At 42.8% G+C, this 26083-nt stretch overlaps 1 protein-coding gene across 1 annotated transcript; it reads right to left on the bottom strand.

Annotated features, from left to right (window-relative positions):
* Positions 1 to 13: 13 nt before the first annotated feature.
* LOC131562944 (D-threitol dehydrogenase-like) lies at positions 14 to 26083 on the bottom strand. Its single transcript, XM_058812746.1, has 9 exons — positions 25877 to 26083; positions 18753 to 18989; positions 18050 to 18127; positions 16631 to 16847; positions 11780 to 11988; positions 11195 to 11267; positions 6440 to 6557; positions 203 to 437; positions 14 to 115 (listed from the first exon to the last, which is right to left on the bottom strand). The coding sequence occupies exons 1-8, from the start codon at positions 26081 to 26083 to the stop codon at positions 242 to 244; spliced, it is 1335 nt and encodes a 444-aa protein (XP_058668729.1). The 3' UTR covers positions 14 to 115; positions 203 to 241.

Below are 26083 nucleotides of genomic sequence, written 5' to 3'. Positions count from 1 at the left end.
AATTTAACAGAAACGTGACTGCGTGAAAAACACGAAAATGCTGGAAAACTGAAAGATTGCCCTTTTTTTTTTGCCTTATTCTTCCTGTGCATTACACAAGTCTCCAAATTAACACCTGAAAGAAGAAAACAATAATTTCATATTAGCTGGCTATGTAGTCACACAAGGCAAAGCTGGGGCTAAGCTTAACTTTAATACTCACTTTCCAAGGACCGTGAGAAGGGAGACTGCAGGACGCCTCTCACCACAGGCTCTGGCCACCCTCGATGACCAGGTTGTGGCCTGTCACGTAGTCAGAGGCTTCGGAGGCCAGGTAGACCACAGCAGCCTGCAGGTCCGTGGGCTGGGCCAGCCTCCCAGCAGGAATGTCAGCCAGCCAGCGCCGCACCAGCGGCCGCAGCTCCTGCGAGCGGATCAGCGGCGTGTCAACGATGCCCCTGCAGCGAGTGAGCACACCAACCAAGAGTTCAGCTGTGAGTCCTGCCCAGGAGGAAAGGCAGCACCCAGAGGTGTTTTATATTAATTCAGAAGGAAAGCAGGGTAACAGCACAAAGGAGATGAGCACATCCTGCCTGCTCTGTCCTTGCTGAAAGTCATGGTGCAAACTTCCATAGAGCTCCCTTCCTATCATCACCTCCCGCTGCTGATGGGCAGCTCAGGGCTTTCCTTTCAAATACACATACACTCACACGATCTTCTCAGCTAATAGCACAACCTCCTTACTTTCAGGTTACCCATAATCACCAGTTTAAATTTATTTTCCAGAAAACAAGCACAACATTGGGAGTGAAAGTGCCTTGAATTGGGTCTGTCACAGCTCTTGGGAACCGTTGTCCTTCCACCAGTTTCTCATCACTCTACAACTAATATCATACAGCATGCTTGTGTACAGCCCAGAAACTGAAAAGAGACCAACTCCCCATATGTCAAACAACGAGGGGAACAAAAACCAGCACCCTTCTGGGCACCAGAGCCTTTCCACACAAAAAAAGAGGAGCAGAGATAAGCACAACACACCCAGTGTGATCCCTCTTAAACCAACACCTGACAAATAACACTGATTTACTTGTCATGCCTCTTTTGCATTAATGACTGACTCCACTATTTACTAAAACTCTGCTAAGTTTGTTTTTTTCAGGTGCCCTAAAATGCTGCAGGAAGCACAATGCAGGGCAAAGATTTGGCTGGCTTTTATGACTTTAGCTGCAACTGATTTGTCATACTCCTCCTTAACAACATATTTGTATTTTGTGAAATGTATAATTTTTTCAGCCCCTGAACAAATATATTTACATAACTGTGTCTAACGAGAAATTACATTTAACTTCTCAGAAATGACAATAACTAAAACCTGAACTGCCAATTCCACTTCATTAGTGTGGTAGAAATGCATTCCAAATGTTAATAAAAATTCCAACATGCTGATAAATTAGCGCTTCTAAGGAGCATGTGACACCTTGGTTAACATATTCAACCTCAATTATATTTCTCTTCAGCACCCTGTTATCTGGAACCTTTGCTGGCAATCAGAGGTGCTGTTTTTCAGCGGCCAATTTTCTAGATAATGTAGCTTATCAACACTGTGGGTAAACTTGCCAATGAAATCAGGCTGCACTGAACCACACACACGCTAATTGCATCTCTTTTTTATGCATATTTACAGACTGTCACTTCAAAGAAATCAGTGGCCCATTGAGGCAGCCAGTTAGCTGGAAGAATTGCCTCTTGCAAATGAAAATTAGCAAACAAGCTAGTGATAAATATGAAATGAACAAAGTATAAAAATACCAGTTTTGTTCTGAAACTTCATCGGCATCCCAATTTAGACTTCCAAGGAAATAATTTTTTGAGACAGACTGGATTCTGGATGTGAGATTTACCTTTTGTTTTAAATGAAGGCTGAAATCCACTATTTACTCTGTTATGAAGTGGAACTAATTCAGATTTTCCCCCAAACATTTCTGTTCGCACTAATCAGGCAGGATTTAAATATCAGCTTTATATTTTATTGTAATTGTCAATAAAGAGCAGAGCAGTTCAGAAACACTGAGCGATGCAGCTCATTTAAGTTCTGGCAATGTAACAAAATCAAGCACATTCCAGTATAGGACTGTGAATGCTTTACTTATTTCCTTCAAGCAGAGCCCCATAGTCTCCTTTGCTTTTCTAAACTCCTCAAGAACTGGTTTTCTTCAGAGAGAAACGTGCTTTGAGCAGCAGACATGAAATATATTGAACTCCTTTCCCTTACGTGCCTCTCACTGAGCTTACAAAACCATCACCATCGTCATCATCATTCTGGCTTTACACTAGCAGAGACCAGAATAAGATCCATATGATTTTCTTGGTTTTTTCATGTACAGATACATTTTAACCTCAAGGGAATGCAGATTAGGGAATAAAACACACAGTCCTCCAGCACAACAGATTTTGCTAAAAAGAGGACATTTTTCAATCTGTTAAGAAAAATGATCTTTGGTCTGATCACTGCAGTCTGTGAATCACCGTGCTGTGCCTCTTGCTGGACCTTTCTTTAGGTTCACTCCACGTAGCAAAAATTTAGATGTGAAATCAAACTTCACTACAAATTTTTGTTATAGAAATGAGAAAAAAATACAGCGCAAAACTTAAAAGTTGCAAACACACATACTGATGGCACTATAAATATTAGGCATGTCATTGATACTACACATCTTCTGGGAAAGCTTGGTGCCAAGTTGGGCAATTTAACGTTGTCGAACCCTTTTAGGCAGATTTTAGTTGGCTCCTAACCAGTTCCAGCAAAGACAACTGCCAATGCATTAATTCCCTACCTCATCTTGTATGCAGTGCTGAGCCTATCAGTACTTTTCTGTTGCATGTCAATGTAATATCAAACTGCTGGTTCCTTAATGTTAGATATGAGCATCAATATTTCATTATTGATACACAGGAAAATTTTGGACATGAAGGGGAAAAAAAAAGACCCCTAAAAAAAAAGGAGAAAAAACAATTGCCTGAAACAATTCCACTTCAAGAGACACATTAGGAAAAATATCACTTACCAGATACTTAACTGGAATTGTTACGTGCACTCAATCCCCAAATGAGAGCAAAAAAAGATTCCATCTGTGTGTAACTTGATTTCTTTCAGATGAGTTATTAATTTGAATGAGTTAAGTACACTCCACTTAATCAGGAAGTGTTTAATCACAAGATCCACTTAATTGGGACATCTCCCAAGGAATTAAGATTTAAGTCCAAAGATACTTACCAGCAACGACTGCTGCTTAATGGGGATAGTAATGCTGCTTAATTGGGATGCCTTCAGGTGATGCTGGGGTGCTCCCTCACCTGCCAGATCTGCCCCTCCTTCCCCCTTATGGAGTGTTCCCCAAACCTGCAGTGATCCTGCTCTGCCTGCTTTCTGCGGCTACAAGCCTGGTACAGCACTGTGTGGCTGCCTTCAGAGGAGTAGGGCAGGATGCAGGGCACACAAAGGCTCTTTGCCCAGCAGCCCAAACCCAAATCCCTGCAGCCCATCAGGAGGGAACATGGTTCATCCCCCAAGACTGCTGGCCTGGCTGCAAGTTGACCTTAATATCAGCTTCCACCTGCCCTTCCCAAAGGTCATCACATAATGGCATTTCATGTCTTGCTAATCAAGAAGGCAAATTAGCCAAAAAAATGGACATTGATTCAGTGTAATGGCTGCAAAAATGACATGTTCAATGCTGTACATGCCAAAAACCAGACACCTTCCAGAATTTCCTCTTCCATCACACCCAACACACTTCCATGTCCTGAAACCAGCAAAGAGACTAAATCCTATGGGCAGCTGGGCATCAGTCAGTGCCCAGTAAAGTTCTCTGATTACACCGAGGTACCCACTGCAGTTCAACCCCCACATTCATTTCAGGAAGACTCCAAGACCTTCTTCATTTTTTGGCATCTCTGCAGCAGGCTATGAGGTGATGGCACTGGATGGTGGTGCAAGCACTGAGCACAGGTTCCACGATAGCAACAGCATAAGTCAGCCAAAGCATCCAGGGAATCTCAGCCACCTTCTCTCCCTGGGCATCAGGTTTGCCTGGCCAGCAAGAGAAGCCTGCATGTTCAATTTTATAAATGTAATAAATCATCCTAAAGACTCTGTCATAACATTTTATGCATTGCTAACTTTTATGCATTGCTCTGCATAAGTTTTATGCACTCATTAAGAAATTAAGTTGATAAAAAGTGACCAGATAGGAAGAGGGGGAAAAGGCCAAAAGGTTTGCATGGTGAAATAATGTTTAAGGCCAGACTGGAGCATTTGAAGCTTCAGACAGAGGCACACTGGGAGTGCCTTGAAACTTTAATGTAACCGTGACTGGGAGGGGCAAAGTACTTTAATACACAGATATTTTACTTATCCAGAGCTGATCTTGGGTACCATAATGCCTTATATCTACATCTGTTCTCCTCAGACTCCTTAAAATCCCATACTGTTATATGATGACACTGAGGCACCTGCTGGTGCTGGGTACTCAGATCAAGTGGGTCAAAGGTGTCCCTGGTCCTTGGTGAGTCACATCAAGAGACAGTGACACTAGTGGTGTCCACAGTTCTGGGGACGGGCCCAAATGTGCACTGAAATGCAGGTGCACATCTCACACAGGCAGGACTCTAAATGTGAATAGTTATTCACTCAGAAGCAGATGTAGTTTTTTGCTCGTGTGATGGAAGATCTGAGCTCCATGAACTGCTGCAGGCTCCTTCCTCGTGCCCAGGGGTTCCTGGCCAATCCCATCATGAGGGGTTCAGCCAGAGCCTGGAGGCTCTGTGAGGGAAGTTCTGCTGGTCCCCAAAGCATCTCAGTCCAGGTTCTCACCTGCTTTGGGGAAACTGCTCTGTCCACAACAGGGGACCTCAAAGACAGCAAAATATTTGTTCTCTGTATGTCCTTCCTGGTTATTCCTCCAAAAAGGCAATATATAACTCCCTTTTTGTGGTAGGATTTTGAGCTCAGAGCTAGAGTTTAAGACAGGTAGAGATGATCAAAATGTAACCCTGTATTGCCTTGAAAATTAGAAAGAGAAGCTGTCTATTTTTTCTCCATGCTCTGGCAACTGTCTCCAGAAACATAACTTCTCTAGAAGTGAGTGCTTGCTTCCAAGCTGTACAAAACAATGAGTTTTGATCATTTGGTAACTATTTTTTAAATTTATGTAAACTCCTAAGAAGTGGGTAATTCCTCCTTCTCATCCATAATTGCTGTGAATGTGGCACAACTATCCCACTCTGCTGGTGCAGATTACCCACATGTTTTCAGACACAATTCCTGCCAGGTCCTGCTGAGCTTCCCTAATTCCCTTCATCTCCCCAGCTCCCGAAAGCCAGTGTAAATTCACTAGTGCTAGTTGTAGGAGCACCATTACAGTGCTGCTAGCATGGGCATGGGGAAAATCCCATTAGGAAGTAAGATGCTGTTGAAAGAATCTGTGGATCACGTAGAGTGACGGCTGGAGTCTCTGGTATAATTAGTAATAAATAATCATAAGGAAGACAGCTAGCACAAGCAAGGGGAGAGCAGACCAGCGGCAGAAAAAGAAGCACTTGCCATTAAGCTCTGTGATTTTTTTCTCCCCCTCCACTTTGTGGATTAAAATATGTAATTTGTTTTCCCTAATTTGATGTACATTATTATCTTCATTATTACAATTTAACTCCTGGGTTAAAATCCTGCCCTTCTTAGTTACTCTGATTGACTTCAATGGTCTACAGAATTTGACCGCTTCCAATTAACGCTATCCACTTGGGTTTCTGCTCAGCACTATCATGCACTGCTAATTGTTTAATAAAATGACTGGTTGGGCATGTGTGTGAGAAACAGGGAGAGACAAAGTGGATCTGGTAGGAAAACTTTTCTTTGTGAATAAATACCCTAAAACATAGAGCTTGAAATCTCCAAAAATAAGGAAAATGCAATTTGTAATAAATATATGTGTATATATATATTTACAAAACTACATCAAGTCTCCTGTGTCTGTTGGAGCTGAACAGTAGCTCAATAACAGCAATAAAATGTAGCTTTTAAAGTGCCCATGTATTTGTCTCAAGTAAAAAGGGAAAAGAAGTATTGTCTGTTAAGTGTCAAAAACCCTTTCTTTAACCACAGAAGGCTTGAACAGACTAAGGAAATATTTCATCTGGAAGGGAACTGCTAAAAACTACCCTTCACAATATTGGAAAACCTATTACCAAATGCTAAAACCTCTCCTTAAATCCCTGAGTATACACAGCAACAGAGCAGGCTCGGTTCTAAGTATTTAAACCTTTGTTAAGGAAAAGACAACATAAAAAGGGATGCAATCCACCTGCTAATTAGAAACTTTATTTGCTGAGATAGTGTTCATTTGAGCTTTGTAGAACATTTCATTCCCTTTGTAGTTTCAAAATGAGACTACATTTTACTTACGGGGAAATGCAGTTGACTTTTACTCCTCTGTCAATCCACTCGGTTCCCAATGTCTGTGTTAATTTTACGACCCCGGCTTTGGAGGCGTTGTACGCCAACTGCTTCTGTGGGTGAGGGACTACAAGGGATTCAAAAGAAGAAAATTATTTATTCTTCCCAAATTAAAATAGCTCAGGCACTACACAGACAACTCCCTGCATTGAGATGAGCTATTTGCCCTTTTCCCAGGTAATAGGCAGGGAGCAGCAAGAATTCAGCCACCTACAACACAAACCCTTAAATATGTATTTTGCCATCTAACAATTTTGTCTCAGCAGATGGGCTGCTGGAAAACAATGGTGAAAATAAAAATAAAGACATTTAAAAGATCCCATCTTTGGGCAAAGACAAAAGAGATGTATTAAACATATATACGCAATACTTGACTGCTCTGAAGAAAGATAAATAATCATATACACACAAACACGTTCATATATTGTACACATATGTATATTTATATATTTGTGCACTGTAATACTAATAAAATATATTATCACATAATTCTAAAATATTATATAATCAATAATATAATGTCTGGCATATATTCTGTGTTATGTAATATATTAATATTATTTATAATAATATGTGGTGGATAATATTTGATAGCTGAATGTAACAGTAAATTGTTTGATATGACATTATATGATAGAATATGATATAAGTGCATAATAGATTTTATATAACATATTATATATAGCTTCTTGGAACAAATTATTCTCCCTAATTTTTAAATTATCCATAGTCTGAGGCAAACACATATTATCATCTAACAAATGTTTGTGTGGATGTGAACACAGGTGCATCCCAAAAATTCAGAACACCCACCACTTTCAAAATCTGAAGCTTTTGAAAATGTTTCAGAGATGTCACATGTCAGTCAAAGACAGAAAATGATCAGCTTGCTAATTACAATGTTCAAGCTTGTTAGTGCCGTGTGCTCGGTGGCTCTGCCCCTCTCCAACTCAGTGAAAGCTACTTAAGGACAAATCCCCAGTGGGTGTAAAGTGCCTTAAACCCAGGGGAGTCAATCCAAGTCAGTCCAGGTGCTGGGATTCACACCCACAAAGTATCTCTCCTTGGACTTTTCTGGCTTCATTAGGACTTCATTAAAGAAATCCAGTGCAAAGCATCCATCCATAATTAGCTCTGTATCAGCACAGACCTTCACTGAGCTGCTGACTCTGATGGAGGGAGAGAGGGGGAAATTAGGGCAAATATCAGTAGTCACAAAGACAGGCAATTCCAGCCTCTGGGGTTGGATAACGCTCCACCCTGGAAGAAAAGGAATCACTGGGTTTGTGCAAGGTTCAGCAGCCAAACCCCAACTCCCAACATTTTGATAAAAGCACATAAGCAGCACTAGTAGCTGGCATTAAACTGGTCTCAATAAATTAAGCTGGTGCATCAGTTCTATATCACTGCCACCCGTGGCATCCCAACACACCCACTACTGATTTTATTGACTTAAACTCTTGGGTTTGAATATGTCAATGTAAAGGATGGAAACAAGGTGATAACTGAGTTACCCAAACTCTGAAAAAGCCAAAAAGCCCTGCTGCAAATCAGTGAGTATGTGAACAAGGACCTTTTCCTTGAACAGAGATGTTTGTGAATAGATTTAAAGCACACACATGATGGCAGCAACAATTAGAGGGGGCTTTTTCTGCATATGCTTCAGGTTTGCTCAGAATTCAGAGGCCTTTTCCTTGCTAAAAAGAGTGTTTCCTACCATGGCCCTCCTCTGCCAGCATTTATTCTGTGCTCTTTTTCGTTCAATATGAAATAATTTGCATTTTGACCAGCAGAAGTGCCTTGCCCTCAGTGTGTGCCTGCTGCCCCCTGACGCAGCGCGCCGTGGGGGCTCTCAAAGAGATGTGGAACGTAATTTCTTGATTAATTGCCATGCATCAGCTCCAAGTTACATACAACTTCGGTAGTTAACCTTGCAACCTCCCAAAAGCAGTTCTTTGCTAAACTTTCCAAACATGTCTGTCTGTGATAAATCATTTTGGTGGTCTCTTGCTAAGAGGAGAGGAGTTCTGGCACTGGCTCTGCACCTACAGGGCATGTGGGTGAGAACAAGTTGCTGCAAGACACAAGAATCAGTTTCTGACTTGGGTGATGAGATGCAGCTATCAAAAGTCCTTCCATGGACTGTTGCCTTTATAAGAATATCTGAAGAAGGTAATTAGGAGCATGAAATTTTCCCCTGATGAGACACTCAGCCCCTCTCAATTGGAAGAACTCAAGGAGAAGCTGTGAATCTCTGGCGTTGGATGGGATTTCTGCAGCTAAGCACTCCATTCCACCTCCTCTTCCCTTACCTAAGGTGGTCTCTTACAGAGAGAAGAGCAAATCTGTAACCCTCCAAACTCATACCAAATGGGGCTTGTGAAGAAAGCCGTGCCTCCAGCAGTGTCACCAAAAAAATCTGTATTGCTAAGACTTCTGAGAAGGACACTCCTATTCAAAACAGATGATAGGAGAAAGCAGATAAAAATTCTGCCAACATTAGCTGTATTATGTTTTGAACACCTTTGTTCTGACTTTGGCTGGGGTTTTTTTCCCAGAAGATCCTCTCTCCCATCCTTGAGGGAGAGATGGAAGGGCTGTGGGGTTATACCACAACAACCTGACACTGCTGCTGCCCCCTTGTTTGGTGCACGAGGCTCCCAGCCTGACCTTGAAGCAGCCACACAATATTAATGAGAGGTGCCCACAGAGCAGAGCAGACCACTTCCCACTGAAGATATTCACTGTAAAAATTACAGCTCTGAGTTACACCTGTGTGAACGGCGCTGCTGATGGAGCGAACGCCTGGAATAATTCCATTGGAACACCAGAATCAAAATGCACATATGCAAAATGTATGCAGCTTATCTTTGATTAATTAAAGCTGATTCTGAGCAGTGTATCTGGAAAAATCACAAACAAAAACCTCCCTATCCTGCTAAGTGTCTCCTCATTTTCCTGTATCTCTGAGGAAGGACTCAACCTACAACAACAACAAAAAAAATATCCCCTAACTATTTCTAGAAACATTTCATACTATGCCAGTTGGCCAACGTACTTAAATAACCAACCAACCAACATATTTATTTAACATTCAGCAGATGGACATGATATGAACATCGTGGTTTTCAGTCGTAGTTTCATAACTACTAGATTTTCTCAATGCCAAGACTCAAACAGGTTCAGGAGGTAAACACATCTCTCCATCTCTTAACTTCTGGCCTAGCACACATTAACTTTCACTGACATTTAAATGCATCTTGGGATGACCCTTCCAGGTTGCTCTCAGGGCTGCTTTCCAATGTTCCTTTCTGTTCCAGGACAGGTACTGCCCTCAGATGTGATCCCCTCTGCTTGGCCCACCAGCCAAGGAGGTGCAGCTCCAAGCTGGGGCTGGGATGGATGCTGGGTTGGAATGGCATCACCACCCAGCTCAGCAGAGCTCTGCCAAGCCCCGACTGAAAAGTTGGAAAAAGCCTCTCCTTAAGCAGAGCAGACCACTGCTGGGCTGCAGCAAGGCTGGGAGCTGTGTGCCAAACCAGCAGATCCCCAGTTTGTGCCAATTCCCAGAGCTTCCTAAATTTCTCCAGGATGGACTACGTCCCAGGAAATTTTGCTTTGTGACAATGATGTGGATGGTGACAGCCCAAGCACAGACCAGAGCCCGACTGTTCAGAGCAGAGCAGGAAAGCCTGAGGTATTTGAAATTTAAAGCAACACAATCTTGTCAGAACTACTTTTCTTGGGGAGTTTTTGTAACTTTACAAAGTTGGGATGAAGGGGTGGTGCCTGTGTTTAAGCATAAGTAAAACAGCTGGTAAAGACACTTGAAAAAATATTAACAACAACATTATAAATGGATTTTTGAAGAACCATTTAAAGTTACTGTGCAATAAACTGTGTAGAATGACATTGAATGTCAAACTGGGCACAGTAAAAATAAACATTATTCCGAAGGAAAATAAAAAGACTGCATATTTATGTAACATTCAGCAGATGGACATGATATTAATACAGGGGTTTTCAGTTGTACTTTTATAGCTGCTAGATTTTCTTGCCTAACTTGGCAACCCAAGGCACCATTTGATTTTTGGATTTGGACAATACTGCAACAGATGTCCAGACCAATAAAATAAATTCCTAAAGGGCTATGCTTAATTTGTGTAATTGATCAATTTTTGTTACACGGGCTTCAGCTCAGCAGCCTTCCAGATTAGCTCAGCAGTAGGGATTTCATTCCATATGTTACAATGGTTTATTGGTCCTTTTGATGACACTGCTGATTCAGCAGTGTTGGTGCAGGCACCTGTTGGCAATGAGAATGTTATAAAACCCATGGGTACCAGGGCAAATATTGACACAAAATCCTTTGGGTGGCCTGTAAGCATCTTGTAGGCTCAGCTTCCCACATGCCAAGGAGTTTGCCTGGAACAGCTTGGAGGGAACAGCATCTCTCCTGTGGTATCTACTCCAGAGTCAGAGAAGGTGATTCCACCTTTTCTATAAAAAGTAATAAGTGCTCTAAAACATTGAGGACAGATAAATGTTGAAAAATGATATCAATAAAAATTTTGTAGTACATTTCCTCTAATATGAAATGTCAGTGATTTACTCCTTCCCAATACAGGTTTAATTGATTCAAATAGCATCAGTAGTAATTAAAATATGGATTCTGAAGCACAACTGTTAGCTCTCATCACTCACCTATTAAACTTGCCATAGATGCTGTGTTAATTATCTTCCCATATCCTTGATTCAGCATAATGCGGCCTGCAGCCTGTGACAGAAATTAAAGGAAAGACCAGTGACCCTTTCTGTGATTGTGCTAATAATGACATGATAATAAATTAGTCTTTTCAGAAGAGTTGATGTGCTAACACATTTTTTTTAAGTACCTGATATAAAAACTTGGTATAAAAATGGCTGATGCAGGGAAAAATCCCATTGCCATTTCACACCTCTCCTCTGCTGGCAATAGTTTTTCCAAAAAATCACAAATGTTGGGAATTCCCCCCTCTAAGCTTTCTGGTTTTCAAATAACCAACCTTGAAAAAAAATTTGGCCATTCCTTAGTGCCTGGACTTGGGTAGCCACCAAGTACCGGCTGCATTTGAATGTATTGACCAAAATTTGTCATTAATATAAAGCAAATCTCTCCTAAACTCCACCAAAACTAGGACCAATTTTGTTGTGAGAATTATTAATAAAGTGCTATTATATCTTGAGATAAAGGAAACAGAATATTAAAATCCATTTGCAAAACTAACCAGTGCAGTATTTCACACTTACTTGGCAGCACAAAAACAATCCTCGTAAATTAACATTAAAAGTTTTGTCCCATTCCTCCAGGGAAGTCTCTTCACTTGCAGAGTTCAGATTGATGCCTGCATTGTTGCATGCAATGTGGACTGTGCCCCAGCGAGACACAATTGCATCCACCATCCTTTGCACATCCTCAGGCTTGCTCACATCTGCTGCCAGGGCAAGGCTTTTAATGCCTGCATAGAAATAAGAGTGATGGAGTCAGCATAGGAATTCACGAGGGGAAAAAATCTTATTTTATGATTGTTTTTTAATTAATATATAGAGATTTTTTTTATATGGCTGTATTTTATACATACATATGTGTGTATATATATTCCACCTTAATTCATTGCTCCACAAATAGTAGCAAAAGGTGTGTTTGTTACTGCAATACCATTATAAAGCTGCTGACTGCTGCGAGGTTGGCTGGCTGGAGAGCAGCCTGGAGCCCAGGTGTGGGAGCCAGGGCTGCCGCTCGCGCAGGACGAAGCGTGGAACACTGCACCATCTTCTGTCCAAACCCTCAACTGCAGCTTCCCCAGCTCCCAGCCGCTCTGCAGAGCCTTTTCTTCTGCCAGGTCCCCCCCAAAGATGCTACAGAAATCGAATTAATTTGTCCCAAACTGCTCTCTCTGGGTGAACTACAGCATGCAGAGAGATGGGGGCCTCAGACAAAACCAAAGTTTTAGGTGGGAGCTAAGTGGGAATACCTGCAGGTGAACAGGTATGGCAGTCATAGCGACTTATTTACTGCAAATCACGCTGCCAGAATAATGCAACCATCTGGAAGTGATTTGCCAAATTTGAAATATTAAGAAGTTTTGCATTTTTTCCTAAAATAATCCAGCCATTGACTTTTGCACCAGGACTGATCGGAAAATAACTTCAATTAATTCATTATAAAAATCAGCTTTAAATAACTTTATTGTTAAACAGCATAAGAAGCCTGCTGAGGCTGAGGAGATTATACCAGACCTGATGGCACTGGGATTATACCCATCCTCAAAGCCAAACAAGGCTACACCAGTAAGGGCTGTGGTGAAATGAGTCTTAATTAAGGAAGGAAGGAGGCACCCACTGGGGTTGGACCGTGATCAGCAGTCTGAGTAGGAAGTTGCAGCTATTAAAGCAAGATCTTTTTCTTCTATATAAATGACAAATTTGTTCCACACTGTTACCTCTTTTAGATCATTCTGATGAAACATTTAAAAGAAGGCATAAGCCTATTCCAGGAAGACTCTCCCAAAATGAAGCTGAGATGGAAGCTTCCAGGAAAACGAGGCAAAGCAGCAATTGCCCAGTGGTGTGTGTGGAAAAGTGGCAGGAAAGAGGCTTTTGCATGGAAAAGCTCTTCCTCCTCTCCAGTGCCTCCAGCAGCCTGTCAGAGTGCACAGCCCGAGGTGATGCCACTCTGGAGTGCCAGGGCATGGGAGCTGCTGTCCCTTTCACTGATGATGCCGTTCTCTTGATTTCCATGGCAGAGAAAAAACACAGACAACTAAAAAACGGATGCAATGCTCTGCTACAAAACAAGACCTCTTATTTTATGGCAGGTTTTATGCTAAACATGATGAAAGAATAAGAATAGCCAGACAGGCCCTGTTGCTCCCCCTAATTGTTATCAAGGCTTGTAATGCACAGGGAGTTGCTGCAATCTTCCTTTTTAAATTTACAGATAAAATGGGTGCAAGTGTGTTACTAATGGTAACAGAAAGACACTTCACCTGCCCTCCAACTCTCATCCCATTTAGAACTTCATCTTACAGGTCAGTTTATAAAAATGAGACAAAAGGTGCCACATGTGTCTAGTGAAGAAGTAAAACCACGCTCACTTCAAACCAGAGTCCCATACTCCACCTTAATCAATTAATCTGATATTCCTGCACTCTGAGAGGGGGGAGGAAACCTCTTTCTGTCTCTCCAGTGTCCCCTCAAACCACCTGTTAAAAATAATAAATAAAACAAACTGTGGGAAAATAGCCTCAAATCTACAGATGCAATCAGAGGCAAGACACCCAGCACAGGACGATGCAGAGGATGATGCATCTCCACAATGCTCAGCCCACTTTTGAGGGGCTCATGGAGGCAGGTTTGTGATGAGGGGGGCAGGAGAGGAGCCCAGGGGCTCTGTGCTGCAGACAATCCCTGCGCTGGATATGCCTATCTGAGGTGTCCTTCTGCAGGGACACACACACGTCCCCCTGCCACAGGCTTCATCTCTGGTCTCTCGCTATAAATGGAAGTAACATGTTGCATATAGACAAGAAGATCAGGAGTGACATTGCACAAGGCATTTGCATAGTTTACAGTGAAAATGCACATTTTAAAAATCCCATCAGACTAATTCTTCCCTTAGGGTACAGGCAGTGATTCCTCCTGAAGACAGAGGTGTGTGTAGTGGAAGGTAACCCTTAGGATTTTTTGGTTATGTTTCATCATTTTTGGTTCTTTAGTCAGGATCTATTAGTAACTGTTGAAAAAAGTATTCACACAGGATCTAAAAACAAAGAGCCCTGCAGCCAAGGGACATACACCCGAGCTGTCTAACAAAGCTAAAACTGAGATCACAGGTGTTCTGATGTTTAAAACTCATCATGAAATGATGGCACCATCCCAAAAGGCAGGAAAGGGCTCCTTGGTATAAGAAGCAGAGCTGCTCTAAGCAAGCTAAGTAAAATGTTTTGAAAAAGTATCAGTTTGGGAATGACTTGGGGCACTGAGCTTCCAACTTTGAGTTAGAGATCTACAGCCATAGAGGAGAAAAAAATCACAGCCCCTTTGTCCTTATTACAGCAGGAAAAATATGTATTAATGTTATGATTGCTTCAATTTACTCATGTGAATATTTTGAGTGTAAAGCTAGCTGAACCTTTTTGTCAAAATTTATTTCCAACAGAGCATGATACTTCTTTGAAGCCAAAATGTTTCATGGAAACATTGATTTCAACAAAAAGTTTTCAAGGGAAAGCTTCTGAGGTCCAGGCTAGAATCTCTAGTTACCTCTGGAGAGAAAGAGATTGAAAACCTGACCTTTTCAGATCCTTTCCAAAAACGGGCATTTGGATATAATTCCCTTTCACAAAAGCTTTACAAAGTTTGGGGGTTGTTCCAACAGGGAATGACAATAAATTCAAAACCTCAAAACCCATCATGAGATGGAAGAGATGTGCCCTGACCAGCTGCACTGGTCAAATTGATAGATAATATTTGACCTCAAAGGATAAAGATGTGTAAAGAGTGAGCAGTGAGATTTTCTTTACTTTAGACTGCAATAATATTTGCTATGCCTCATGACCTCTTTGACTGCATTTTGGAACAGCCCCCCACCTCCTTCAGGCTGGCAGCCCACTGCTGAAGGAGCAGAGATGTAGGGCAGCCATTGAAAGGTAGATGATCAAACTCCCACTGAAAATGCCCTGGAGATGAGTTAAGTTCATTTTCCAATAGGCTGTTGGCATCCAAAGTCTCATGGCTCTATCAAGTAGCCCATTTCTATCCGAATAGCTCTGCTTGATATGCAGGATCTCACAGGGAAAAAATGTCCAAAAGGAGAGTTAAGGTGTAGGGCACAGCCACTTTGTGCCAAAACCATATGGCTCTGGTGCATAAGAGAGTGAAAAGCTTCAGGGAAGGAGGGACTGGATGACTAAAGAATTTGTAATAGGAGCTGGACACTTTCTTCTAGGTCATTATTTGGGATCAGAGCTTTAACCATTGCACTGACACTCTGTGTGAAGTGTCTCCTGCTTAGCAGAGCTGGAGTTGTGCAGACAGATGTTTCATTTTAAATGTTTTCTGGGGAACCTCAGGATGGTACTCAAAGCAGAATGACACCAATCCTTGTCTCTTCCTGAGACTGAGTGATATAAATACATCTGCAGGGGCTGGTTTTGCTGGGGAATATGGTTTCTAATGGCCCAATCCTTTGCAGAAGTCAGAGTGGAAACAAATACTGGTGACTTTATCCAAGTGGGAATGTGAGAATCGTCCATCTTTAGAGACAATGAAGTACTGAACTTTGAAGAAGGCTCAGGTGCAATCTCGCAGAAGAAATTATAAAATGAGTAATACTTCCTTTCTTTTATCATTAAAATCATATTTCCAGTTTTCTTTTTCCCCTTTACAATTGCAGTTTAGCACAGCTCTAGGGGGAAATTTGATTTTATGCTACATTTTCTGTTTTTATTGCTAAAACAGAAGTGGCTTGTAGAGGATTTTACCTCTTATTTGGGATTTTACTTACTATGTCTATTAGTATTTTGTTCCCATATCTGACCTTGCACACATGTTTGAGGGAGAGCTTGAAAAACTACTTGTCTTCAATTTAAAGAGCACAGTGAAAGATTCAGACTGACAATAGAACTACCCTTTGGGGGTTTTGGCTCATGGGAGGAAGAGGGTCTGGAAGAGAGGATAGGTGAGTTTGTGGCGGAACCTTTCATTCATCCATAGTGAAGCCTGCATGATTTACTTTGAGTAGCACCATCTCTGTTCAGTTCTGGTCATACAGATCTCACTTGTACAAGGTGACTCTTCTCTGTTCCTGTCAGCCATGGCTCACCACTTTGGACACTTGTAGAGAGGAATTTTCTTTGGATCACTTTGCCTCTCTAGAAGAGTTTATATTGATAAATAACTCTCGCAGATGGTGTGGTATCAGTGACTGCTGGCACAACACTGACAGGGCAGGAGAAGCTTTGTGGCCATGGCATAAAAATCCTCTACTCTAACCACTTCTCCACCAGGGCTGGATGGGAGGGGATTGCTCTACAGAGCAGTGTCAGGTTTGAAGGAGGAAAGCCACCCATTACAGTGCCCACCATGCTCAGTGCTTACCTTTGAGGCTGAGCTCACATGCCACCGCTTCTGCCTTGGCAAGGACCAGATCCACCACAGCTACTTTAGCCCCAGCTTCCCCCAGGGCGTGGGCAAAGGCCCTGCCAATGCCCTGCCCTCCTCCTGTGACGTAGGCGACCCTGCCGTCCAAGCGCAGCCGCTCCAGGATGCGGCGCCGGTTGCAGCCCCAGAAAACCTCATCCTTCACCACTTGTGTCTGCAACAAAAACACAAACACCTGCACAGTGAGGGGCAGAGCTCACTGACAGCTGTGAAGGACGCTGCTGGTGAGAACGAGGTGGGAGCATAAGCAGGTATCCATGTCTTCTTGGGCCATTAATTGATACAAAAAGCATCTCTAATTCAAGCCAAAAAGCCCCCTTACCCATACAGATATTAAGCTCAAACAGAGCACCAAGGTGCCAGACAATGGAGCAGAAGGGCTGTGCTCTAGGGAGATGGTACAACCACTCCATTTTCAGGAGAGTAGCGTATGGCATTTCCTAGCCTGGCTTGGGTACAAAGTCTTAGAAGTTGACTGATTAAGTCTTCCAGTTATTTCATCCCCAGGGCCCAATCTTGCCCTGAGGCTCAGCTAAGAGGCTGAAAACAAGGTTCCAAAGGCAGGATTTAGGTCAAGTAGAGTGCAATCAAAATATCTTCACAAGGCTGGTGCACAAATAAAGATATCAGCCAATAACTTAACCCAAGCTGTCATCTGATCAGCTGCCATACATCATTTCCCCCCGACTGGAATCAAAATGCAAAATACAAGATGTTTAAAATATTGAGTTTGAAATGCCAGGAATTACCAGTGGGTGTAGCTTTGGGAGTACTCAGAAACTGCAAAACAATCAGGATGTTTGGGTCTGGGTTTACTGAGGTAGGCCATTATGATTCCAGATGGGAATTTCATTACAGCTGGATGAGGCCCACTACATAAAACAGAGACAGAGAAAAACACCATTTTTTCCTTAGGACAAACAAAATGTAAGGCCATGAAAACATCCAGCTCAGAAAGCACAGGAGGGCATCCTGTGCTGCCTTTGAGCAAAAAAATGAACTATTTCAGAAATGTATTGGTTCATTACTGGTCCTCAGCTCCATCTTCCCACACTCCTCTGCATGGGAAGGATGGGAGAGCACCAAACACTGAAACCTGGTGGGCAGTACACCAGTCCTTCCAGAGACTCATCACAGGACCAGCTGATCTGAAAGACTTTGCAGGGAATCAGCATTTATCAGCTTTAGTGCCACCCTGGACTGGAGATGCTAAAGGTGCCCAGCTCTAAGCTGCTAAACCCATGATCACAGTACCACATGTTTGGGTTCTTGCCACCAAACCCTTGAAAATTCTTTTGTCCTTGTCCTTGGCAGAGTCAAAATTTTCCCAGAAATGCTCAGAGAGGAAATACCCACCTTGGACTCAATCACTGCATCTGGAGGCACAGGGCTCCTTCGGATGAGGCTCAGTCCACTCTGCACAGGCAAAACCACCTGCAAATATAACACAATTCTCATCTGCTTGGTACCTGGCTTTCTGTCACCCAAATTTCACTGATATGAAGGGTAATCCTCAGGCCACAGTAGCTTTTCCCCTACTCCTATTTTTGAGCTGAAGCTCCCTCCAACACAAACATTTCAGGCATTTGTATTTTCTCCCATTCGTCTTCCAAACTCATTGCTTACACAAATGCTAGAGAAAAAAAATGCAATCGCGTTTCTCCAGTTTCTAAAATCACAACATATTGTTTGTGCATCCTATTACTTCTTCTTTTTATTCTCTTTGCTGACTCCTGTTGTGCTGGTGATGCCCTACAGCCCCCAGAACCTTCAAAGCAGAGTGGTGATTCTTTAGTTGTGCTGTAAAGTTGATTATTTACTCTTAAGTGCTCTCTTGTTATCTTGCCTTTAACACACTATAAGATGTAGACAGAGCAGGGACCACTCCTGAATATAGAAACTTATACCTAGAGCTCAAGTGAGGTGAATTATAATAAAATCTGAGTTCATTTTAGGTCCTTTGGATAATGGCACCAACAAAAGAAGCATTTTAAAGAGTACTTTGCAAAATCCATAGATACAGCACTGCAGGCACCTTAACCAATGGCATTGCACTAACCTGCTCAACACGAGGATCTGAATTAATCACTGCATTTAATTTTCTGACAGCTAGTACATTTTCATCTGATACATTCTCCAGGTAGACTTGTCCTTTCATGAGTGTATTCTCTACACAGATCACTGCATCCATGCTCAGCAAGTGGTTATCCATGACAAAGCTATAGTACTGAACAGCATTCCTTTGATCAGCATCAATAAAGACTATATCAAAGTGCTCATCCTCAGCATGTAATGCCTGGGGAAAAAAATTGATATTGGAGAAAACACTAATTATTTACCTGAAAGTTTAATACGTTGCCATTAATTTGTTGTTTGTATAAACCCCAAACCAAACAGAAACTTGTTCTTTTAAGGTAACACTGCTAGAAATTATTCTGGAGATCTTGGGAGTTTTCCACGCTTTGCAAACAATTCTTCAGCAATGAATCTCTGAACTTCTCAAGGAAAATCAGGATATAAAAGAGGATGCCTCATCCCAGCTTATGGTGTTGAGAGTCACAGCAGAAACACCTGCATACCTTGAGTCCAAGTAAATTGATCCATCAGGGTAAGACTGACATCAAACCCTGACACTGAGGTGCTGCAAGAAGTTCTCTCTTCTCAAAAGAGCAACTATCAACAAATTGAAGAGTGGCAATTATATCGGTCTGGGGAAAAAAGAGGCATAAGGCAGATCTGGGAATTGCAAACTAGTGTGTCCCACTTCAGTAGCAGGAAAAAGGTTGAAATCCTAATTAATATAGAATTATAAAGCACATGAAAGAACAGGTCATGATAGAGATAAAGCAGCACAGCCCCTGTGAAGGAAAATGATGTTTCTTTAATCTAAAAAAATGCTTTGGATGGCTCAGCAACAGAGAGGATAAAAGAGAACTGACTGCTATCATCTAATTGGATTTTCAGAAATGTGGCACACCTTCCCTCCAAGCAGGCTGCTGATGATAATGTATAAAAGTGTTGATGGATGACCAGATGGGAGCCTTTACAGCCTTCTCCTGTGGCAGTTAATGCACTCGCTGCCCAAGAGGCTGCTATGGAATATTTCAGATTCCATCTGGGACTATTTAACTGCATCTGTGTGCATTGCAATGAAACAACAGTTCATCCACCTATCTCGGCGAGCAGAAATGCTTTCAAGTCTTTGCATTTCAAGGGAAAAGAGAAACAGTTCTGTTTTCCAGAACTCACTGTCTCTGCCACGACTTTTAATGGTGTTTCTTGCATCCAGATTTCCCTTTTGTGTTTAGAGACATCGTGCACAACGAGTGATGAGGCATCCCTTGGGATGTACCAGCAAAAGCATCAACAAAGGCAACAGAATGTGAAAAACTGGTTTGGTTTTGGGAGTAAGTAAGGTTAATGGCTCCCAAAGAGAGATTTCAGGAGCTTTTCTGAGGCAGGAGTGTGTGGATCAGACAAGGAAATAGAGGAAAGTCATTGTCAGCTTGTTAGTGGTGGGGGAATTAAGCTTGGATAGTCACATTTAACTGGATGCTTGATAGCACAGAAACTCTGCTGAAAGCATTCACAAGCCCACATTTAGGACACATTATACCATAATGAAAGAAGACCTTAAGGCCAAATATATGCTGGTTTGTTATAAATGTAGTAGAAACTGGGACATCTGGAATCCTGGGATTCATCTTTTCATTTTGTGACCAACAAGAAAATCTTGCCCTGGCTCCCTCTTGAGCCACATTGGCGGAAAGCAGCAGGAACATTTTTGCTACTGTGGAAGAGTGTCTTATGTCAGGTTGCACCTCAGTCAGTCTGTCCAATGTAGGTACTTCAGGAAGGGGCAGAGGATGAAAGCTGGGTGCAGGAGCCCATCACAAAGAGAGGTTAGAGGTCTTATTCCTCAGGGAGAAGAGCCAAAGCCAAATTCAAGTAATTATCATGACTTATCACCACTTTCTGACTTGTAACCTTCCTGGGTGGAGGAGGTGGGGGGCAGACATTCAGAAACAGATGTGGCCATTGCTGAACATATGTTACTCCTGCTCTGTGGGATGGCTCCCTAATGAAAAAGAATCTCACTTTTATGCAATGACTTCATTAGGTCCATATGGAGTTGTGCAGCTCTCTGGATATTAGCTGGACTTCTCATTTCAGCCCACTTTCTGTACTGCCTACCTGCTGACAGCTTATATCTTTCTTATCTGTCTTCTGATACAGATAAACTACCTTTCAACATCACAGCATCCATCCCAGGAGGGTGCTTGGGTTGGATGTCTAACCACTGCACACCAGCCTTGTCCTTGGGTGTGCCAGGCCATGGTTTCTAAGGCATTTTTCTTCTGCCACTTCACTGAGTCCTGAATGGCCATCCAGAAAGGTCACTTGGGCATCCAGATACCTGACACATGGAAGGAATAACCTGAGTTTGTCGTGGGACCTGCCATGATTTGGGCTTCTTGTTTCTGCAGCTTCATAATTGCTGCTGGGTTTTCCATACTTAGCTAGCAACAGCTGCAGGGCTATAAGAGGAATCCATGAAATTCCTTACACCAGCCTTACCTTTAGAGCAGGCTCTAAACAGCAGGATAACAGCCACAGGGAGAGAAAAGTGTTTCCTGGAGCCCCTTGGCTAGCAATACGCAGGTCACCCAGGCAGGTGGTCACCATGGCCAGGGCACCACCCTGGAGAGGGTTTCCTCACTGCCAGCACCCACTGCTGAACAAAAACAGCCACCAAATAAAAAATCTGCTCTAACTGCAGAGCCAAGATGGGTACAGTGCTGGAGAGGAAAACTCCAGCTGTCCAGTATGGATGAGGGGGTATAAAATGAGGGATTGACACCCTGGCCCTCCCAGCACAGACTGGGCCAGGCCCTGCCTGGGACCTCACAGCACTCTGGAGTTGCCTTGTCCTTTGCATGGAGAGACAGAGCCCAAATGCCTCCAACTGTGAGGAAAGCTGAGATCCAGAAGGAAAGAATCTGCCTGCAAAATATCCTGCTGAAACTAATTTCCTGAGTGTTTACAGTGCAATCTCTGCTCCTTGCTACAGAGTCATCATAGATGGTAACAGATGGTAATAAGAGTTTTAATTCAGAGCAAACTTGGCTAAAATTAATGCTTTTGCTTACAGTGAGTCATTAACTTCCTTTGAGATTAAAAAAAAAAAAAATGTAACACTGCATTCCATTGAGGAGATGTACCAAAAGTGACCATGAGAAAGGGCACAGCAGCACTGCTGATGGATACAGCAAAAGATATGGGAGAGGACATCTCAAATAATAACATGAATGAATCTTCTGCCAAAACTCAGAGCAAACCTGATTGGAGTCCTGATCAGAGACAACACTCTCATAAGGCACATACAAACTCAATCAGAAAAAAAAAAATTACTGCCCAGTTCCTTTGATATGGATCATACAGTCAGCATATTTGTAATAAAGATGTACTCAAAACTTATTACCTTTCCTGTGCCTTGTTCTTGACCTAAATGTAATAGCAATCCATCCTTGGGGTGCACAGAATACATGAAAAAGTACAGTTTGCTTTTAAAACACCATTAGAATATTTTACTGTGTGTGGACATACACTCTTGTTACTCCTAAATGCTATTCTATTGAGTACAGTTTATATTCACCAGCAAAGCGAAATCTCTAGGGAAGCCAGAGAGGGAATGCAATTTCTAGTAATAACAGCTCACAACAGTGAATACTATCCACTTATCCCCACAATTTCCAGCTATTTTGGACTCCTTTCTGAATTAACCTTTCATATCAAAAGGAGCAATTCTAGAGCACACTAGAGACTCCGACACAATTTCATGCATAATTTATTCACTCAGTTCAACATTAAACGCAGAGTCCTTGACTTTGTCAAGGTGGATTCTGTTGGCAGACTTCACAAGCAGCAAAACAGGAGAAATGAGATCTGCAGCTCAACCTCTTCACCTATTCTGTCTGCTAACAGGAGGGAAAAAAGAAGAAAGCAAACCCTGACATGCTTCCACAATGCCCTGCAATCAGCAGAATTGGCTGCAAACACCGTGTTATTTTTGTGTTGCGTTTTCAATTTTAAAATGGAAGGATCAAAATAATGGATGGGAATAATTTCCCAATAGTTTGCATTCCCTCCAGACTCAATCCTGCATCCATTGTTCATCAAAAGTCCACTGGGATTTGAAGGAAGCTCTTTGTGCAGGATCAGCCTCTTGCTGGCAGCAGATCCATGGCAAGGCACATTACCCAGGCATGGCTCAGCAGAGCTCAGACTTAAGGGAAGATTTGTTGGGAAATGTTTTTAAACACTGGCCCAGGACATGTTAAATAGGTAGCTAATTCCCACCAAAGACACCTGCACCTGAAGAAAGGCTTCCCCTCAGTCCACATTTCAAAATATTATGTACAGTTCCTGAGGCCCTTAGGCACAGAGGGTTGTTTTGAGGTCTGTGAGAGCTCTGTGCTCTGCTGGGGACCTCACCCAACTTGGCAGTGTCTGTCCCTCATGCATGGGGAAGGTGGAATTTTATCACCATGCCCTCAGGTACCAAGTGAACCCTACCGTGTATTTGAGCTCTCTGTCTCCTGTCTGATACTTAGCATTTACAGGTCAAAATCCCTGATGTTTTGTACTGGCTGTGATCTGGGACAAGAGGAAGGGAAACAGGCCAACCCCACCAGGGCTGTGTGATAACACAAGGGAGCAGCAAGAGGCTTCAGAGAGCCTGACCAAGGTTCTGCCATGGACTGCTGTGCTGCCTTTGCTCTGCTCTCTGCCTGCTCCCAGCCCTGCTGAGCCATGGATTTAGGTGAAAGAGCCAAAGTCACATGGGTGACATGATGACTCCACTGTCCAAGGTGCACTGGCACAGATTTGTTGCATCCTTATGGCAACTGCTGCAAGATCTGGCAGCTTCCTTGGAAAGGGCAGAAGTAGTTGTGGGGCAGCCCTAGACACACCCTGCAGCACCTGGATGATACCTGAGGCTGGGATGCAGCTCCTGGGTAGCCTACTTTTACACCAGAAGGGAGAGATCATACTCCTTCTGACAGTTTGGACATGCTGAATCACAGCTTCATGCAGCAGAGAAGGAGTTCCCTGACAGGTAGTTAATCTATAGACCATATGACATTTTCCTGCTTTGAATGAGTCAGGGCAGTGAGGCAAATCCTGCTTCCAGGAGTTGTATTACTGCGAAAATTTGAGGAGAAGCAGATAAGCAGAAATATTGCCTTGCTGTACTCGGCTTAGAAGCAAAATTCAGCCATCATCACCAAGCAAGAAAGCTGCATCAGACACCTCCAAAGAGCAATTGGTGGAAGACCAGCTCTGCCCTCTAGTTTCTACAAAGGGACTAGAATGACACTTAGGGCTGCAGACTCTGTAGGCAGCAATGACGATCTTTGCCAGAATCCAGCTGTTGTAAACCTCACTGTGCTCCTCAGCAAATGTTAGCCAGCTCTGCTCTAGACCATCCTCCCCACAGACCATGAGGGACTGAAATATTCTTCACCTCCTCTGTGAAGCTGAGCTGTGAGAGCCCTTCTCTGCCATCCCTCCCTGTCTCCCGCCTTGTCTTCCTGCCTTTCAGCTGCCCACGAGGCAGCAAAGGAAGCCTGCTCAGTCTCCAACCTACATTGGTCATCTGGGAGGGAAAAGGCAGCATGCTGTGCACAGGCTGAGCCTCTTCCACCTACCCAGGCATCCCATCCAGCTGGGCAAACCTCAAGAAGCCCAAAATGCAAATGCACCAGAAAGGCCAACAAATTCATTGTTTCAGCATTTACAGCCATTGTGAATTAAACCTGTAGGACAACCCTGATTGTCCTGATACTGATGACAAAATGCCTGCCACACTGAATAGCAAAAGTTCAGAGCCCAGTGCAGAAATCCTGCAAGAAAGGTGTCCCCATGCTGGGAGCTCTCCTGCCAAACACGACCATCTCTGTTCCCAACAGCTCCAAGAGGTATTTGAAGTTCTGAGCACCTGCAGAACTGGGGTCAGGATGTGCCTTCATGTTGCAATTGGAGGATATAAAATCAATTGCAACATTCTGTTTTAAGGATTTAATTTTCATGTCTTTGCTCCCTTCTTTAATCTCTACACAGCATGTACTCTGCCTGCCTCTAGATATTTTAATTCAGTCACAGTAAGTCAGTTGCACAGAATGGGCACTAGAGAGCAACAGCAATTCAATTAATTTCACACTCACTGCGGGGAGCTGGGATTTTAAATGCTGCACATTGCAGGTGATCTGTAACATTTCGTTTTTTCGTATACTTGCAAAGCTCTTTGTTTCTTTCTTATCAATCTTGGAGGTCATGAAAACCAGAGGTCAGAAAGCTCCTGGCCATTTCATTTTAGAAATAAATATGGTGACTGCTAATGCAAATAAAGTTACAATCAAGCTCACACTGACACATCCTGATTGAAAATGAAATCAGATCAAATTGATTTGTATTAATAATAGAAAGGCTTTTTAATGAACCTGGTATGAGCACTACCTGTCTCATGCTGGACCCCCAGCAGCATCCTGGAGATCCACAAACTGGAATTAAATGTGAGCTGCCAGTAATCATAAGATTTCTCTGTCTTGGAACAAAGTCACCAGTCAGAATGAAACAAGTACAGCAGTTATTTGTCTGAGGCTAATCACATTGCTCTGGAAGTGAGAAAGTGGGGTCTAATTCAGCTAAGACTTTGCTGTGGGGAAAAATAGTGAGAGGTTTTAGCAGAATTGGAAACTTCTCCAGGAGTTTCCCAGCTCTTGTGAACATTGGGAGCAAGCTGTCCTTCTCAAAAGTTGGCTCAGCAGGGTACAGATCCATTCTTCCTGTTTGTTATATTTGGAATTAGGGACCCGAAACAAAGCCAACCCTTGTTGAGTTAAACTGCCATTGAAGCCTACCAACCTACATTGAGAGCCTGTGGTCCCTCTGATCAAAAAGCTGCAGGATTTTAGTTAAAAGGGAGAAAAACTGTCTTGTGTGACAGAGCTGCCCCATCATACACTGAAAATAAGAAATAAGTGCAAGAGTGTGTTCACACATTTGCAAGCAAACCAGAGCCACCACCCAGCATCACGTGGGCAGGAAATAAGACCTGCCTGAAACTCTTTAATGTGCTCTTCACAAGAACTCCCAAGCTCCCTTTCCAGCTGATTTTACCTCCAAGGTGTCTGCCACTGGTCCCACTCGCAGGCTTATCTTTTTGCCATCTGAGGAATGATCAAATGCCTCCTGGCTGTACACTCCGAGACAGGGCTCTTCTGCACAGGCAAAGATTTTGCCATTGTCTGGCAATTCCTCTGCAATAGCAAGGATACTGCAACCTTTAAGCTTGCCAATTAATAAAATCTTCCTGGCTCTGATCAT

This window comes from Ammospiza caudacuta, chromosome 12 (genome assembly GCF_027887145.1).
Source record: "Ammospiza caudacuta isolate bAmmCau1 chromosome 12, bAmmCau1.pri, whole genome shotgun sequence".
NCBI lineage: Eukaryota > Metazoa > Chordata > Aves > Passeriformes > Passerellidae > Ammospiza > Ammospiza caudacuta.
Note: the sequence above shows the minus strand (reverse complement) of the source record. Positions and strands in the feature narration are given on the sequence as shown.